A 16,828-nucleotide genomic window follows, 5' to 3' on the forward strand; every position below is an offset into this window, starting at 1 on the left:
GAAAATGGCTACCTAAATATGATCCCCAATCAGAGACAACGATAAACAGCTGCCTCTGATTGGGAACCATATCAGGCCACCATAGACATATAAATCACCTAGACCTACAACAACCCGTGACATACAAAAACCCTAGACAATACAAACACTAACGTCCCCACCCATGTCACAACCTGACCTAACCAAAATATAAAGAAAACAGCGATATCTCAGGTCAGGGCGTAACATATACAGAGTGTACGAAACATTACAAACACCTTCCTAATATTGAGTTGTACCCCCTTTTGCCTTTTTGCCCTCAGAACAGCCTCAATTCATTGGTGCATGGACTCTGCAAGGTGTCAAAAGCATTCCACAGGGATGCTGGCCCATGTTGACTCAATGCTTCCCACGGTTGTGTCAAGTTGGCTGAATGTCCTTTGGGTGGTGGATCATTTTTGATACACACGGGAAACTGTTGAGTGTGAAAAACCCAGCAGCATTGCAATTCTTGACACACTCAAACCAGTGTGCCTGGCACCTACTACCATACCCCGTTCAAAGGCACTCAAATCTTTTGTCTTGCCCATTCACCCTCTGAATGGCACACATACACAATCCATGTCTCAATTGTCTCAAGGCTTAAAAATAACCCCTTCATCTACACTGATTGAAGTGGATTTAACAAGTGACATCAATAAGGGATCATAGCTTTCAGGTGGATTCACCTAGTCAGTCTGTGTTATGGAAAGAGCAGGTGTTCCTAATGTTTTGTAATGGTAGGTATGGTATTATATAATGACAAAACATCAATGCAATAGAACCAGTTAGGTCATTTCTGAAGCATATATACAGGCCTTATAAAGGGTTTATGAAAGCTTCATTCATCCTTAAAAGTTTGTTTAAAGACGGGCCAAAAAAACAGTCAGTGGTACTTACTCGCTATGGAAGGCCTTGATCTCGTTGATGTTCCTGAATATGGCCTCCTTCTGGCTGGTGACGTCAGATGGGGCGTCAAGGCTCTCCACTTGCTTGACGTGGTGGGAAGTGAAGAAGTCCATCTCTTTGACAAACTCTACCTCGCTGTTGATCAGGTCTTGAATCAGTTGGCTGAGGATAACAGAGCATTGTGGTTATTATGGGGTGTCGTTGAGTGTGATGGTGTTTCTTGCTTGTGCATTCAGAGCTGAATCCTAACCATCTTCTTTTTTCTTTTTTTTACATTAATTCTCGAATCAAATCAAATTAAATTGATTTGTAAAGCCCTTCTTACATCAGCTGATGTTACAAAGTGCTGTACAGAAACCCAGCCTAAAACCCCAAACAGCAAGCAATGCAGGTGCTTCTACACAATGCAGGTGCTTCTACACTTTGATTTCACAAAGTCAGAGTTGCATGCCAGTCTGATCTCAGTTTAAGTTTTGGCCCTAATAGAAGAGAGTGTGAGAAGTTCTAGAAGTTCTAGACTCACAGTAGTCTCTTCTTGTACTCTCCTTCTGAGACCTCTTCTCCACCTCCCTCTGGGATGTCACCAGCAACATCAGACAGCTAGAACACAATAGTTTAATATATCATTAAGAACACAATAACATTTAACTAAAATAGGGTCAAGAGAGTAGAGGTCGATGTACAATATTGGTGCTAAAGCAATTACTTGGATCTTCAAACACACCTTGAGTTTTTTATCCAGGTAGGCAGATGAGACCCAGCCTTGGCGGGATGGAGTGGTTTTGGTGGGTTTGGTCCGGACCAGCCATTTGAGTGGATGTGCCGAGTCGAGAACCTCAACATACTGGCCCTCCTTCAGGGAAATGGTATCTTTGTTGGGGATGGTGGGGTTGTAGTCAGCCGTAGCCACATAGATGTCAAACATCTGTAGAAGGAGTCGAACATCAGACACAAAGTCTTGTCTATAAGAGCTTACATTTGCAGAGTGACTTGGATGAAAAAACATAATTGTATTTATAAGAGATTTGCCCAGAACTGGGTTTGCTGGTGATGCAGGCCAGTTGAGGCCCTTTTCTGCACTAGGAGCTGAAAGGAATAAGTCAAGTAAGTAGTCTGCAAATCCAGTCAAAAATATAAGAGAAAAAACTTCAGAGTCATTAGTGAGGACCCAGTATGAGTGATGTGATACTGAGGTGTTCCAAACAAAGAACAAGAATGACAGATCCTTTTATATAGTTCCATACCTCTCCCCTGGCATCAGGGTCGTCAGACTCAGAGGAGGAGTCAGCGAGAATGGAGCCGGGGCGAGAGCGACCGTGGTGTGGTGAGGCGGAGGGTGTCTTGGTCTCGTCGTCACTATCGCCTCCCGGGACACGTAGTGAGGCTGGGGCAGCAAGGGGGAGGGGTTCAGAGGGAGACAGCCAGGAGAGCATACAATACACACACACACGCCTCCACATATCACAGTATATACAGGTAACTGCCAAAATAAAGGAAACACATACATTAAGTGTCAATAGTATCCTTCATTTACACAAGTGTTTCCTTTATTTTGGCAGTTACATGCACATAGGCCTAATACTGTACACACATTCACAGAAAGGTGAAATTGGCCACAAACATCCACAGACCACCTGGAATGTGTAGCTTTGGCTTTTTGACCGGTACAATTAATATTGTCACTGGCATAACTGTTTCTTTTAAAGTTAGCACAATGAATTATCAAGATTCCTCAGAAGGTTAGCTAAGCTACACATTAGTGCCATCAACAGTTTTGCTGCTACTGCACAAGTTATTTGATTAAATAGTTTTCACTATTACAAACTAGTTAGAACACTAGATGCATGCATAAGAAAGATACTGTACAAATAAGACGTGGGGTCTTAAGTTGTGTCCATACATGTCTGAGTGCAGGCATGTATTCCAGCTATATACTATCCTGAGTATCACTTCAAAGCCATTTGAATCATGTGCTCAGGTAATCACTGCTTTGCCAAGACACAACTTCTACTAATGCATCAAATAAATATCATGGAGCACAAAAACATAAAGGGAGAAATGTTTGACCAGGTATATATATTCTTTGTTATACTGAAATGGCAGCAGAATAATGGAACTGATTTAATGATAGTTTTGTCCCCCACTATACAATGTGAATCTTGACCATTTTGTTTCAAAATGTTTAAATGTATCTTGAACGGTGAAATACTGTATGTTAACGTCATCACCACAAGTCATCATCGCCGGTAATAGCCAAGATATTCTTACTGTTGTGCAACACGAACAGAGGGACGTCATTTTCTAACCCCTTGTTTCATGTCAAGTAGTACTCCTCTTTAAAATTCAATCAATCCAATCCAAGTCAGACAGCTAGAGACAGATGCAGAGAGGAGGACATAGAACATAAGAGGAGACTCACTAACTTGTGTAAAGGATGTCTGTTTTTTAGTGAGAGTAGCTGAGATCTTTATGTACTGTGGATACATACTGGAGGCTTTGGGCCATGATTTCATCCACTGGAGCACTTGATGGTTCTGTGTGCTGTCTGAATAACAAATTAACGATTGGATGAGAGCATGTGAGTGAATGAATGGATGGAGGGCTGAAGGATGATGAAATGAAGTAATGACAATCCATATCTGTCGGTCGTAGGGGAGGACAAGGAGTAGGAATCAACACATTGCTCAAAACACAAGCAGAGCAAGTATTAGTGAGTGAGAAGAAAGAGATCAAAGCATACTTAATTATATGAACATAAAGAAAATCGCGAGCAGCAAGAGGCAATGTGCATGACATTTTCTTTGAGCTGTTCATTCTTAAAGCCTACATGAAGCTCTATTAGGAACTAACATATCCACAGTCGCAGCGGTATAGCTGTATCCAACAAACGCTGGTGTGTTAGTTGGCCCTTTGCCTGATGGACTGCAAGTGGGATGAGAGCAACTTATCATAACATTACATAAACTGTGATGAAGTGTTATGACAGATAGCTTATAGTGTTTATGACGGCATTACAAAGGTAATGTATATATACAATTTGAATTTAGACTTGATCAATGGCAATATTAGAGACATATACATATATATTTTCTTATGCTATTAAAACACTATAAGAACCTTCTCTGTATTACCATAGACAAGCAGATACAAATGTTTTAGCCTGCAATAAAAGCACACAGACTGTACAATACACCAGGATGTATTTGACCGTTATATCCCCATTTGCCAGATATTAATATTACATTACTTTAACCTATTCTAGAAGTCATTATAAGTTACATGTCAAATCTAAATAAATTTGCATCAAATCAAAAAGTGTATTTACTTGATCTTAAATCAACACAAAGAGTGGAAGAACATTTCTTTAAATCAAATAAGAAAATGTTCTAACTGTGCCCTATTTTGGAGCTTTGATGGAACAGCCCATGACACATTTTCACTCACCTTGGCTGATCTTGGCAGATACCATTTCCGTGATCTGGGAGGTGAGCTTCATAAGGAACTCTTCTGTTCCAACTTCACCTAGATACTGCATTTTTCCTCTGCCAACATCTTCGTCTGGAGGGCTGATAGTAATCCCCAGAGGGATTGTGGTCTCTTCCTTTGGTCGTGGTGCTACAACAGAAAGCAGATAATACATTAGGAATGTTTCACATTAGAACTTGCTGTCTGCCACGCATATACTACATGAATTTATATTATGTATGATTAGAAAAGCAAGTGTCAGTATGTTTTGCTGTTTCCCTAATATGTATTGTGGACTCAAGAAATGTTGCTTTGTGAACAGCTAATGGGGATCCAAACAAACAAACCAAGTACAGTATATCGTTCAGTTTCTCACCATCCTCCACTTCAAATTGGGCAGTGCAAATGGACTGTCCGGCCTTGTTGGTGGCGATGCAGGTGTATGTGCCTGCATGCTTAGAGCCCACATCCATCAGGATGAGACTGTGTTGGCGCCCAGAGCTGGCCACCTTGTAGCCCTTAGTGTCTGGCTTGATCCACAACACGTCCTCAGCAGACTCCTCTTTCAACCACATCACCATTGGGGTGGGAGAACCTTGGAGAGCAGACATATAGATAGTGGGACTTGGGAATTCACATGGTGTATGATGAATAGTCTTATCAAACAGTAGTCTGTGGACTCGCATGCATGTCTGTATGATAAATGACAATATCCTTTATGGAAGCGTATCTCTCATAGGACGCGTTACTGATTCTGGGTCTGCTCCTCTGACTTGGTCAACTCTCAGCCAAGGTTGAGAGATATACTGTACTGTTACTGCGGCTATAGAAACCAATTACTACATGCCAAAACAATCTGAGGTTGAAGTTGTTGTTTCTCTAGCTTAGCGTCACACTACAAAACAAAAACATACACACATTTTATAATTAATAAATAAGGACTGAGGGGGTGTGGTATATGGCCAATATATCACGGCTAAGGGCTGTTCTTAGGCATGACACAAATTACCAAGTTTATAATATGTTTTATAAACCGGGTGGTTCGAGCCCTGAATGAGAATCGGCTGACAGCCGTGTTATACCACGGGTATGACAAAACATTTACTGCTCAAATTAAGTAGGTAACCAGTTTATAATAGCAATAAGGCACCTTGGGGGTTTGTGGTATATGACCAATTTACCACGGCTAAGGGCTGTATCCAGGCACTCCGCGTTGTGATGTGCATAAGAACAGCCCTTAGACGTGGTATATTGGCCATATACTGTACAACCCCCCCCCACGGGCCTTATTGGTTAAATATACCATCATTATATATGAGTTCAGTGTACAGTGTTGTTGATAGATACCTTCCACTCGGACAGACATGGTGACGCTGGCTCCCTGTTTCACCTTCCTGTTGCTGAACCTCTCCAGGAAGCGGGGCGGCACCAGAGGCACCTTGGGATCTAGGAAGTAAAACATGGGTGTAGAAAAGCGTCATCATCACTTAGCTCAAAATTCAGAACAATGTGACATGCTATACGCAACAGTGCAAGCAGTAATGATTGAATAAATAAATTAATCAATGAACATTATAAAATCATAATTAAATACCGTGCTTCTCTAGAGGCGTGAGCTCTCCTGGACCTGTTGAGAGGGTACCATGAATTATTCAGTAAATACAAGAATGTTATGTTGTGTATACAATAACACACATATCATAATGCAGACTAAATACATCATCCTAAGTAGAAGACAGGAATCCCTCTCAATATAAACCTTTCAGTCATGAGTAGACCTACCCAGAACCAGCAGCCTAGCAGAGGAGTATGCTGTTCCAGCAGCGTTGCTGATGTAGGCAGAGTACTCTCCTGTGTCCTCCCTCTTCACCTCCAGGACTTCCAGGCTGTGGATGTCTCGCTTGTCCAGCAGCAGGATCCTGTCTGAGGAACGCAGCGGGTGGCCGTCCTTGAACCAGTACACCCTTGGACTAGGGAACCCTGGGAAATATCAACAAAGAGTAAGCAACTCACTTAGTTATTGACCCTGGGGGCAGAAATAATAAATTGCCTCCGACTTACCTGCCCTGGGGACAGTTTTTACACTGTTGCTACTCATTGTTTATTATCTATGCATAGTCTATTTACAAATTACCTTGACTAACCTGTACCCCTGCACATTGACTCGGTACCGGTACCCTCTGTATATAGCCTCGTTATTGTTATCTAATATCCTTGAGTTACTTTTAGATTTTTTTGTATTTTTTTACTTTAGTTTTTTTAGTAAATATTTTCTTAACTCTATTTCTTGAACTGCGTTGTTGGTTAAGGGCTTGTAAGTAAGCATTTCGGTGCATGTGACAAATAAAATTTGATTTGATGTCACGTTCCTGACCTGTTTTCCCTTGTTTTTGTATTTATTTAGTATGGTCAGTGCGTGAGTTGGGTGGGTTGTCGATGTGTGATTTTTATGTTGGGATTTTGTGTGTTCGGCCTGGTATGATTCTCAATCAGAGGCAGCTGTCAATCGTTGTCCCTGATTGAGAATCATACTTAGGCAGCCGGGGTTTCACGTGTGTTTTGTGGGTGTTTGTTTTCCGTGTCCGTGTTTGTACCACACGGGACTGTTTCGTTTGTTTAGTCTGATCCTGTTCGTGCGTTCTTCGTTATATGTAAGTTCACATGTTCAGGTCTGTTGACGTCGTTTGTTGTTTTATATCGTTTTTTCAGTGTTCTTCGTTTCGTCTTCTTTAAAAAATAAATCAAACATGTATTCTCCACAAACTGCGTTTTGGTCCGATCCATGCTCCTCCTCAGACGAGGAGGAGAACGAACGTAACATTTGAGTGTTTACTTGGCTTTTTTACCAGATCTAGGTACACATGACTCTAGTTAATTCTTCTCTATTTAAGTTATCGACCGCTGAAGGAACTGAGCAGAGACAACTTAGTCTAGCAGGGTTTGATTAATGCAGAGGAGGTGGAGAGTAACCCACAGACCAACCTTTGACTTTCAGCTGCATCTTAGCGATGGGTGAGCCTGGGCTGACGTGCACATCATGGAGTTCATCCAGTACTTGTGGCATCTGCTCATCCTCTACCACAGACTCAAAGGCTTCCGTTTCCCTGAGGGGAGAGGATAGGAAGCTGTCAGTAAAGAAGTAACATGACCAGAGAAACGTTTTGGGTACTATTAGGAATCAGGATTCCGTTGTAAAGAAGGTTGCATTCGAAGTCAAAGGGCTTGTAAACTCTGAGTTGTCTCATTCACCTAGACATGTAACCCTTGGCACTGATATAGGACCCGGTCTCAGTGGCATCAGCTGCAGTATCGTAGTCTGAGCTGCAAGACACTGAGGAAAGAGAGATGCATTACACAATTACTCTCAAAATAACATGGATGAGGATATCCTATGCATACAGTCAACCAACCAACCAACCAACCAAATACCCAAATAATCAACTAAATAAACAACGAAATAACCAAAAGAACCAACAACAAAAACAACATAACTAACAAAATAACAAACAAAATAACCAACCTATCAATCAACATCATATGTTCTGTACTCACTGTCGACCCTGAGCTCAGCCTTGGTGGCAGCGATGCCGCTGGTGTTCTCAGCCATACAGCGGTAGACGCCCATGTCAGAGGGCAGCACGGTGGTGATGATGAGCTGGTGGCAGCCCTCCTGATCCTCGTTGATCATGTAGTGGTCGTTCTCCTCCAGCAGTTTACCATCCTTGAACCAACGCACACTGGGTGGAGGCTTCCCAATCACCACGCAGTCAAAGCTGACCGGGTAACCGTCTGGCACGTCCTGGCTCTGGAGTTCAGTCAGGAAGACTGGGGCAGCTGGGGGAGAGACAGGGACAATCAGTTAGGAACAACAATAAATTAGGAGGTTTTATTCATTATGCAGGGGATTAATTTCATTGGTATTCCATGTGTAATTCTTACTGATCAGGATTATCTATATATTTTTTTACAATTTGCTTTTACAGTACATTAAAAAGCACAGATATGAAAGGGTGTAAAGGCAGGCAGTACAACATAAGGATTATTGGATGGAAAGGATTGTATCAATACTAGAATGGAGTGGGTCAAGGAGAGCAAAGACAAACATATTTAAAACTGAGGACTACGGCAGGGCAGCACAACATGAGGAGAAATGGAGGGTAAGTGTGAATAGAACGATAGAATGGATATATAGTGTCAATAGTGGAAAGAAGTGGGTAAAAAGAAATTGAAGCAACCATTAAAATACAGCAAAGACAAACAAACACAAATGTTTGGGACAAAAGTGAGGACACATGACACTACATCAAAACAAACATATCAAAGAAGACACACACTGACATGACTGAAATACAAACTGTTTGGACAAGAGAAAATGAACATTAGGTCACACACGAAGACAGAAAAGTTAATGTAGTAACCACACGGAACACACAATACACCATGAAAGCAAGATGAAAGCCTGGACGAGGACAATGTATTTAGCAAGTACACACTTAAAGTCTTAGCTAACAAGCAAAGGCTCCTGTTAATGTGCAAAAAAGTTTGGAATTTAAACACATTGAAACATGTATTTATATTATTCAAGCAAAATAAACTACATTACTTCAATGTCAAACATTGATTGACTTAAAATCAATATGACCTTTCCTGAATTACGAAGGCATTAGTCTTTTTGTGTTTTAACTGGTTAATTTTGATTACTAAATAGAATGGTAGACAAAATGACTTGGTATAGAGATACATTAAATACCTATTTAATTCTATGGTATAATCGCAACATCAAACTTAATTGCAGCAAGATGTACAGAGAAATGTACTCTGGTTTTCATACCGGGGGCTCCTGTCATGAACGCAGGCAGCTGCTTCTCCTGTGTGGGTGTTGCAGAGCCATCTTGAGTGTATCCCATCTTCATGATGCGCAGCTCCACTTTGAGAGGTCCAGCCTCCTGGATGGTGGTCTCCACAGGGACACCCTGGGCCGTGAACATCTCTTTGAAGCGCTGAGATGCCACCTGGGCCTCAGACCGCTTGTCGAAGCGGATGTAGATGTATCGCTCGTCCTCGCGGTACGATTTGGGGTCGGGGGCCTGCAGCTCAGCCTCATCATCACAGCTGACGAACGACTCCTCCTCCGACGTGGCCGGCAGGCGTGTGCGGAGGAGGCGGCGCAGCCGTTTGCTAGCCTGCCTCAGAGACTCGTCCATCTCGCTTTCTGCCGACGAGCTCTCCGCCTCGCTGTCGGCACTGTAGCCCATGGTCAGGGGCCTCCTTCCAGATGCCTCCCGCGCCGAGCCCACCGTCACCTTGCCGCTGTGGGTGGTCACCCCAAACTTGTTGGTGACCTCACAGGTGTAGACGCCCGTGTCCTTGGTGGTTACGGCGGTGATTACCAGAGAGCAGGTGCCATCGTTGTAGATGTCAATGTGGTGGTGCTTGCCGTCCGCCAGGTGCTCCCCATCCTTCAGCCAGCGCACCTTCTCTGGCTTGCCCTCCGCCACACACTCCAGGTGGATGGTGCCATTGGGTTCCTTGGTCTGGTCCTTGAAGACGTCCTTGAAGACTGGACGCATGTCCTTGCGGGCTTTGTACCCCTTGAAGGCAGCCTGGATCTTTACAGCAGCATCCAGAAGCCCCTTTTCTTCGTCCTCCTCGTCTGTGGTCTGTGCTGTGATCTGCTGTACTGAAGATGAAGTCTGTTGGACTGTGGTCTCCTCTTTCAACTTGAACTGTGCGTAGAACTTCTCAGTGGAGATGGACTCTGTCTGGTCACACACAGAGAGGGAGGACTTGCTGCTCTTCTTCAGGTAGGAAACCAGTGTTGGAGGCCTGGACTCATCCTCAGAGCTGGTGTACAAGTTTGGCTCCAACACCTTCTTCTTAGGGACGATGACATGCTCTACGACCTTTTCCTTTTCTTTCACCTTCTGTTTCTCTGGTGCTTTCACCTTCACCTTCTCCTTCTCCGGGGCTTTCACATCAACTTTCTCATTCTCCAGGGCTTTCATCCCCACCTTCTCCGGGGCTTTCTTCTCCTTGACTGGTCCCTTGGGTGTCTTGGGCTCCTTGTCCTCCTCATCAGGCAGCTCAGAGATGGAGTCAAGGGTGGGCTCTCGGCTCATGCGGCGTTTCTTGGCCAGGTCCTCCCACAGTGCATGGACATCACCCTCGGAGGCAGCCTCAGGAGGCAGGCTGGGCTGGGCCCCCTCCTCCAACTGAACCCCATCTCCACCTACAACCAGGACACAATGGAAGGTTATATGCAGCAAATGGACACCTCTACAGTATAGCAGCCCCAACACACATTACATTTATAAGAACTATGTTGATCATGTAGGGACAAATACCCATGGGATTAAATTATTTTCTGATAGGAGTAGTGTGTTCATGCATACTTTGGAAGAATGAGCTCACCTCACACCATTACTAGCTGATAATAATTATAATCTACATCCGGCACAGCCAGAAGAGGACTGGCCACCCCTAATAGCCAGGTTCCTCTCTTCCTAGGTTCTGGCCTTTCTAGGGAGTCTTTCCTAGCCACCGTGCATCTACACCTGCATTGCTTGCTGTTTGGGGTTTTAGGCTGAGTTTCTGTACAGCAATTTGTGACATCAGCTGATGTAAGAAGGGCTTTATAAATACATTTGATTGATTGATTGCTAGAACTAGCAGATGAACTTACCTTGACTTACCCTCAAATAACAAACACATCTCCACCAAGCTTCCAGTTTGGCTTGAGGAGAATGGCTTACAAGAGTTTCATAATAAATTAATGTGGGCGAATGGAAAAGCAAAATTAAAGTTACATGGTATAATATTCTGGTTTGTTTGGGTATGTATACCTTTTGGTAGGTTGAGATTAAGGGAGCTTTCTGCCTCGTCTGAGGCCACACAGGTGTACACACCCTGGTCAGCAGACTCAAAGTCTTTGATCAGCAGCACTTGTGTCTTGCCCTCTGTGGTGACCTGGTATTTTACTCCATACTCCAGCTCCTTGTTGTCTTTGAGCCAGGTGACCGAGCTGCCCTCAGCAGAGAGGTCACACTCCACACGGGCCATCTTACCCTCCTGCAGGTCTGGACAGGCCAACTGTTGGGTCACTGTCACTGGAGCCTCTATGGACCAAAACAATTGATTGACTGTTCGTTGATTGATTGGTTGTTGATTGATTTATATTTCTTCCAATAGATGGGACACTACAGATACAATTCATGCCAATGGGAAATGTATTAGACTCTCCTAGGTTTTAAATGGTGTAACTAACACATACATGATCTAGGACTAGGTTATAATTAGGTTGTTCAACATGCTGGGCTTGAGACAGAGCCATATAGAGATATCTATGTTTGGCTCAGGTGTGAGCTCATCATATAGCCAACTCACCCAGCTGAACGCTCTGAGGCAGCTGGACAGGTTCTCCTGTCCCAGCTCTATTGATGGCTGCCACCCTGAACCTGTAGCCGCTCCCTGGGATGAGGTTATCCACAGAGAACTCTGTGTTACACACAGGCTCTACATGGCACGGCAGCCAGAGGACACTGTCCGCCAGCCTCATCTCCACCCTGTAGCCCAAAATAGGGCTGCCTCCGTTGCTGAGGGGTGTGAACCAAGACAGGGTCACCGCCTGCTTACTCTTACTGACCAGCTCTGGGTCCTCCGGGGGGTCAGGAACAGCTATGAAAGGAGAGTGGGTCAGTGGTGGGTTTGAAGAGAGAGGAATTTGTATTTGTAATTATTAGGGATCCCCATTAGCTGCTGCCAAGGCACTTATATTACACAAACAAAAGATCATATAGCATTAGCACACCGTTACATATCTACAATACAAAATGTATAATAACACCATACAACGTTATTTCAATGTACGTGTGTAGAGTGCTATTGTTTGTGTGTATGCGTGTCCCTGTACCTGTGTGTCTCTTCACAGTCCCCACTGTTCCATAAGGTGTATTTGTATCTTTAAAAAAGAATCTGATTCTACAGCTTGCATCAGTTACCTGATGTGGAATAGAGTTCCATGTAGTCATGGCTCTTTGTAGTACTGTCCGCCTCCCATAGTCTGTTCTGGACTTGGGGATTGTGAAGAGACCTCTGGTGACATGTCTTGTGGGGTACGCATGGGTGTCTCAGCTGTGTGCTAGTAGTTTAAATAGACAGCTTGGTGCATTCAGAATGTCAACACTTCTTACAAAAACCAGTAGTGATGAAGTCAATCTCCCCTCCACTATGAGCCTCGAGAGATGACATGCATATCATTAATGTTAGCGCCCCCATGCACTTTTAAGGGCTAGCCGTGCTGCCCTGTTCAAACCAATTGTAATTTCCCTAAGTCCCTCTTTGTGGTACCTGACAACACGACTGAACAGCGGTCAGAGTTTGAAGGTTGGCCTTGAAATAGATCCACAGGTACACTCAAATTATGTCAATTAGCCTATCAGAAGCTTCTAAAGCCATGACATCATTTTCTGGAATTTTCCAAGCTGTTTAAAGGCGCAGTCAACTTAGTGTATGTAAACTTCTGACCCACTGGAATTGTGATACAGTGAATTATAAGTGAAATAATCTGTCTGTAAACAGTTGTTGGAAAAATTACTTGTGTCATGCACAAAGTAGGTGTCCTAACCGACTTGCCAAAACTACAGTTTGTTAACAAGAAATTTGTGGAGTGGTTGAAAAATGAGTGTTAATGAATCCAACTTAAGTGTATGTAAACTTCCAACTTCAACTGTACATAGACACACTGGCTTGTCGTTAATCAAGATTGAATAAAGTAAGGGGCCTAGACAGTTGCCCTGAGGAATTCCTGATTTTACCTGGATTATGTTAAAGAAAACCCTCTGTTCTCTGTTAGACAGGTAACTCTTGATCCACAATATAACAGGGGATGTAAAGCCATAACACATATGTTTTCCAGCAGCAGACTATGATCAATAATGCCAAAAGCCGCACTGAAATCTAACAAAACAGCCTCCACAATTTTTTTTGCATCAATTTCTCTCAGCCAATCAGTAATTTGTGTAAGTGCTGTGCTTGTTGACTGTCGTTCCCTATAAGCATTCTCTATAAGCGTGCTTAACTTCTTTGATATAGGGGGCAGCATTTTCACTTTTGGATGAATTGCGTGCCCATAGTGAACTGCCTCCTACACTGTCCCAGATTACTATTGGATATAAAACACTCTGAAGTTTCTAAAACTGTTCAAATGATGTCTGTGAGTATTACAGAACTCATATGGCAGGAAAAAACCTGAGAAAAAATCCAAACAGGAAGTGAGAATTCTGAGACTGGTCGTTGTTAAACTCATCGCCTATTCAATTCCCTGTAATATATGGATCTGTTTGCACTTCCTACGCCTTCCACTAGATGTCAACAGTCTGTAGAACGCTAAATGAAGCCCATACTGTAATGTGGGACCGGATGGGAGGTGTTTGAGTCAGTGGTCTGGCAGATTGCCAGTTCCTGGTCACGCGCATTCCTCATGATATCGCCATGCGTTCCATTACTTATAGAGACTGAAAAGAATTCTCCGGTTGGAACCTTATTGGATATAAATGATAACAACATCCTGAAGATTGATTCTCTACTAAGTTTGACCAGTTTATTCGACTTGTAATATAACTTTTTGAAGTTTTCGTCCGACGTTTGCCTGCTCTGCGCGAGCGTTTGGACACGTGTACTACACATGCTAGCAAAAGTAGCTAATTGGACATAAGTAATGGACATTATCGAACTAAACAACGATTTATTGTGGAACTAGGATTCCTGGCAGTGCATTCTGATGAACATAATCAAAGGTAAGGGAATATTTATGATGTAATTTCGTATTTCTGTTGACTCCAACATGGCGGAGAAATGTTGTTAAATCTGAGCGCCGTCTCAGATTATTGCATGGTGTGCTTTTTACGTAAAGTTTTTTACAAATCTGACACATACAAGTGTATCTTTAATTATGTGTAAAACATGTATATTTCATCAAAGTTTATGATGAGTATTTCTGTTATTTGACGTGGCTCTCTGCAATTACTCCGGATATTTTGGAGGCATTTCTGAACATGGCGCCAATGTAAACCGAGATTTGTGGATATAAATATGCACATTATCGAACAAAAGATAAATGTATTGTGTAACATGATGTCCTATGAGTGTCATCTGATGAAGATCATCAAAGGTTAGTGATTAATTTTATCTCTATTTCTGCTTTTTGTGACTACTATCTTTTGCTGGGAAAATGGCTGTGTTTTTCTGTGGCTATGTACTGAGCTAACATAATTGTTTGGTGTGCTTTCCCCGTAAATCCTTTTTGAAATCAGACATGTTGGCTGGATTCACAACATGTGTAGCTTTAATTTGGTGTCTTTCATGCGTGATTTCATGAAAGATTGATTTTTATAGTAATATATTTGAATTTGGCGCGCTACATTTTTTCTGGATTTTGGCCAAGTGGGACGCTACCGTCCCACCTATCCCAGAGAAGTTAAAGTCTGTTGTAAATTTGCTTACCATAAAACAGAATTGTATCTGGTCAAATATAATTTTTTCCATAAGTTTACTAAGGGTTGATAACAGGCTGATTGGTCGCTATTTGAGCCAGTAAAGAGGGCGTTACTATTCTTAGGTAGCAGAATGACTTTTGTTTCCCACCAGGCCTGAGGGCACACACTTTCTAGTAGGCTTGAATTGAAGATATGGCAAATAGGAGTGGCAATATTGTCCGCTATTTTCCATCCAGACCCCGGTAGCTTGTCATTGCCAATAATCTTTTTCACCTCTTCCACACTCACTTTACGGAATTCTAAATTACAATGCTTGTCTTTCATAATTTGGACAGATATACATGGATGTGTAGTGTCAGTGTTTATTGCTGGCATGTCATGCCTTAGTTTGCAAATCTTGCCAACGAAAAAAATAATTCAAGAAGTTGGCAATATCAGTGGGTTTTGTGATGAATGAGCCATCTGTTTCAATGAATGATGGAGCTGAGTTTGCTTTTTTGCCTAAAATATCATTTAAGGTGCTCCAAAGCTTTTTACTATCATTCATCTTTGTTTCATAGTATAGATTTTTCTTCTTTTTATTCAGTTTTCGTCACAGGATTTCTTAATTTGCAGTACGTTTGCCATTCAGTTTTGCCGACTTATTTGCCATAACTTTTGCCTCATCACTCTTTACCATACAATTCTTAAATTCCTCATCAATCCACAGGGATTTAACCGTTTTTACAGTCATGTTCTTAACGGGTGCATGCTTATTAGTAACTGGAATAAGAAATGTCATAAATGTGTCAAGTGCAGCGTCTGGTTGCTCTTTATTATAAACCACAGACCAGCAAATATTCTTTACATAATCAACATGAGAATCACTACATCACTACGTATTGTATGACCTCTTATACACTATATTAGGCCCAGCCTTTGGAACATTGGTTTTCCTAGATATGGCTATTAAATTGTGATCACTACATCTGATGGATTTGGATACTGTCTTCAAGCTAATTTCTGCAGCATTAGTAAAGATGTGAACAGTACATGTGGATGATTTCAACCCTGTGCTGTTTGTAACTACCCTGGTAGGTTGACTGATAACCTGAACCAGGTTGCAGCCACTGGTTACAGTTTGAAGCTTTCTTAAGTGGGTAGCTTGATGAAAGTCAGTCAATATTTAAATTACCAAGAAAATATACCTCTGTTGATATCACATACATTATCAAGCATTTCACACATATTATCCAGATACTTTGCACTTGGTGGTCTATAGCAGCTTCCCACCAGAATGGACTTTAGGTGAGGCAGATTAACCTGGAGCCATATAACTTCAACATTATTTAACATGAACAGGAATGTGGTTCTGAATGTAGACCGCAACACCGGAGAATAGGAGAAAGAGAGACGAATGGATCTAACAGAATCACTTCCCTGGAGAACACTTCTATTATTGATTCCAAAATGGCTGTTCAGACACTTACTGATGATGGTGAGCTTGGCCATGGAGATGGCGTCCCTGGCAGCGAAGGTGATCTCCTGTGGTGGCATGGCTGGTGCCTGTCTAAGCACCAGGTGGTAGGAGCAGCCGTCAGCCCTCATGCCCCAGGTGTCATCAGCCTTTAGCTCGGCTCCGTTAGAGTACCAGGCTACCTCCGCCTCAGGCACAGGCTCAGTCAGCATGCAGCTGAACTCGAGAGTCTCTCCCACCACAGCTACCTTGTCCTCAAGACCACTCACCACATCCAGCTGCCAGCCTGCTCACACAAAATCCATGTCATATAATGCCTAACAAACTCAAGACTCACAATACTGTTACATATACAGAAACTAATGCTAGTCTCGGTTCCTATAGCAATTGCAGGCAGATTTTCCTTATTTTCATCTGTAGTATGTTATTTCCACCAGTAGACCAGGCCTAAGACTTATATTTCCAGAAAAAACAGGAACTAACAAAC

General features: G+C 42.6%; 1 protein-coding gene across 1 annotated transcript in view; it reads right to left on the reverse strand.

Annotated features, from left to right (window-relative positions):
• Nucleotides 1-16,828, reverse strand: part of LOC139551243 (obscurin-like) — a 91,662-nt gene that overhangs the window by 12,340 nt on the left and 62,494 nt on the right. The window contains exons 48-63 of the mRNA XM_071362730.1: nt 16,355-16,627; nt 11,776-12,066; nt 11,235-11,507; nt 9,224-10,621; nt 7,945-8,226; nt 7,642-7,723; nt 7,375-7,496; nt 6,175-6,372; nt 5,987-6,019; nt 5,740-5,838; nt 4,769-4,987; nt 4,372-4,542; nt 2,172-2,311; nt 1,652-1,852; nt 1,451-1,527; nt 919-1,089 (exon numbers count right to left, since the gene is read on the reverse strand). Coding sequence (XP_071218831.1) covers nt 919-1,089; nt 1,451-1,527; nt 1,652-1,852; nt 2,172-2,311; nt 4,372-4,542; nt 4,769-4,987; nt 5,740-5,838; nt 5,987-6,019; nt 6,175-6,372; nt 7,375-7,496; nt 7,642-7,723; nt 7,945-8,226; nt 9,224-10,621; nt 11,235-11,507; nt 11,776-12,066; nt 16,355-16,627 — 4,030 coding nt within the window. The remainder of the gene's footprint in view (nt 1-918; nt 1,090-1,450; nt 1,528-1,651; nt 1,853-2,171; nt 2,312-4,371; nt 4,543-4,768; nt 4,988-5,739; nt 5,839-5,986; nt 6,020-6,174; nt 6,373-7,374; nt 7,497-7,641; nt 7,724-7,944; nt 8,227-9,223; nt 10,622-11,234; nt 11,508-11,775; nt 12,067-16,354; nt 16,628-16,828) is intronic.

The sequence above is a fragment of the Salvelinus alpinus genome, chromosome 23, assembly GCF_045679555.1.
Source record: "Salvelinus alpinus chromosome 23, SLU_Salpinus.1, whole genome shotgun sequence".
In the NCBI taxonomy this organism is placed as follows: Eukaryota; Metazoa; Chordata; class Actinopteri; order Salmoniformes; family Salmonidae; genus Salvelinus; species Salvelinus alpinus.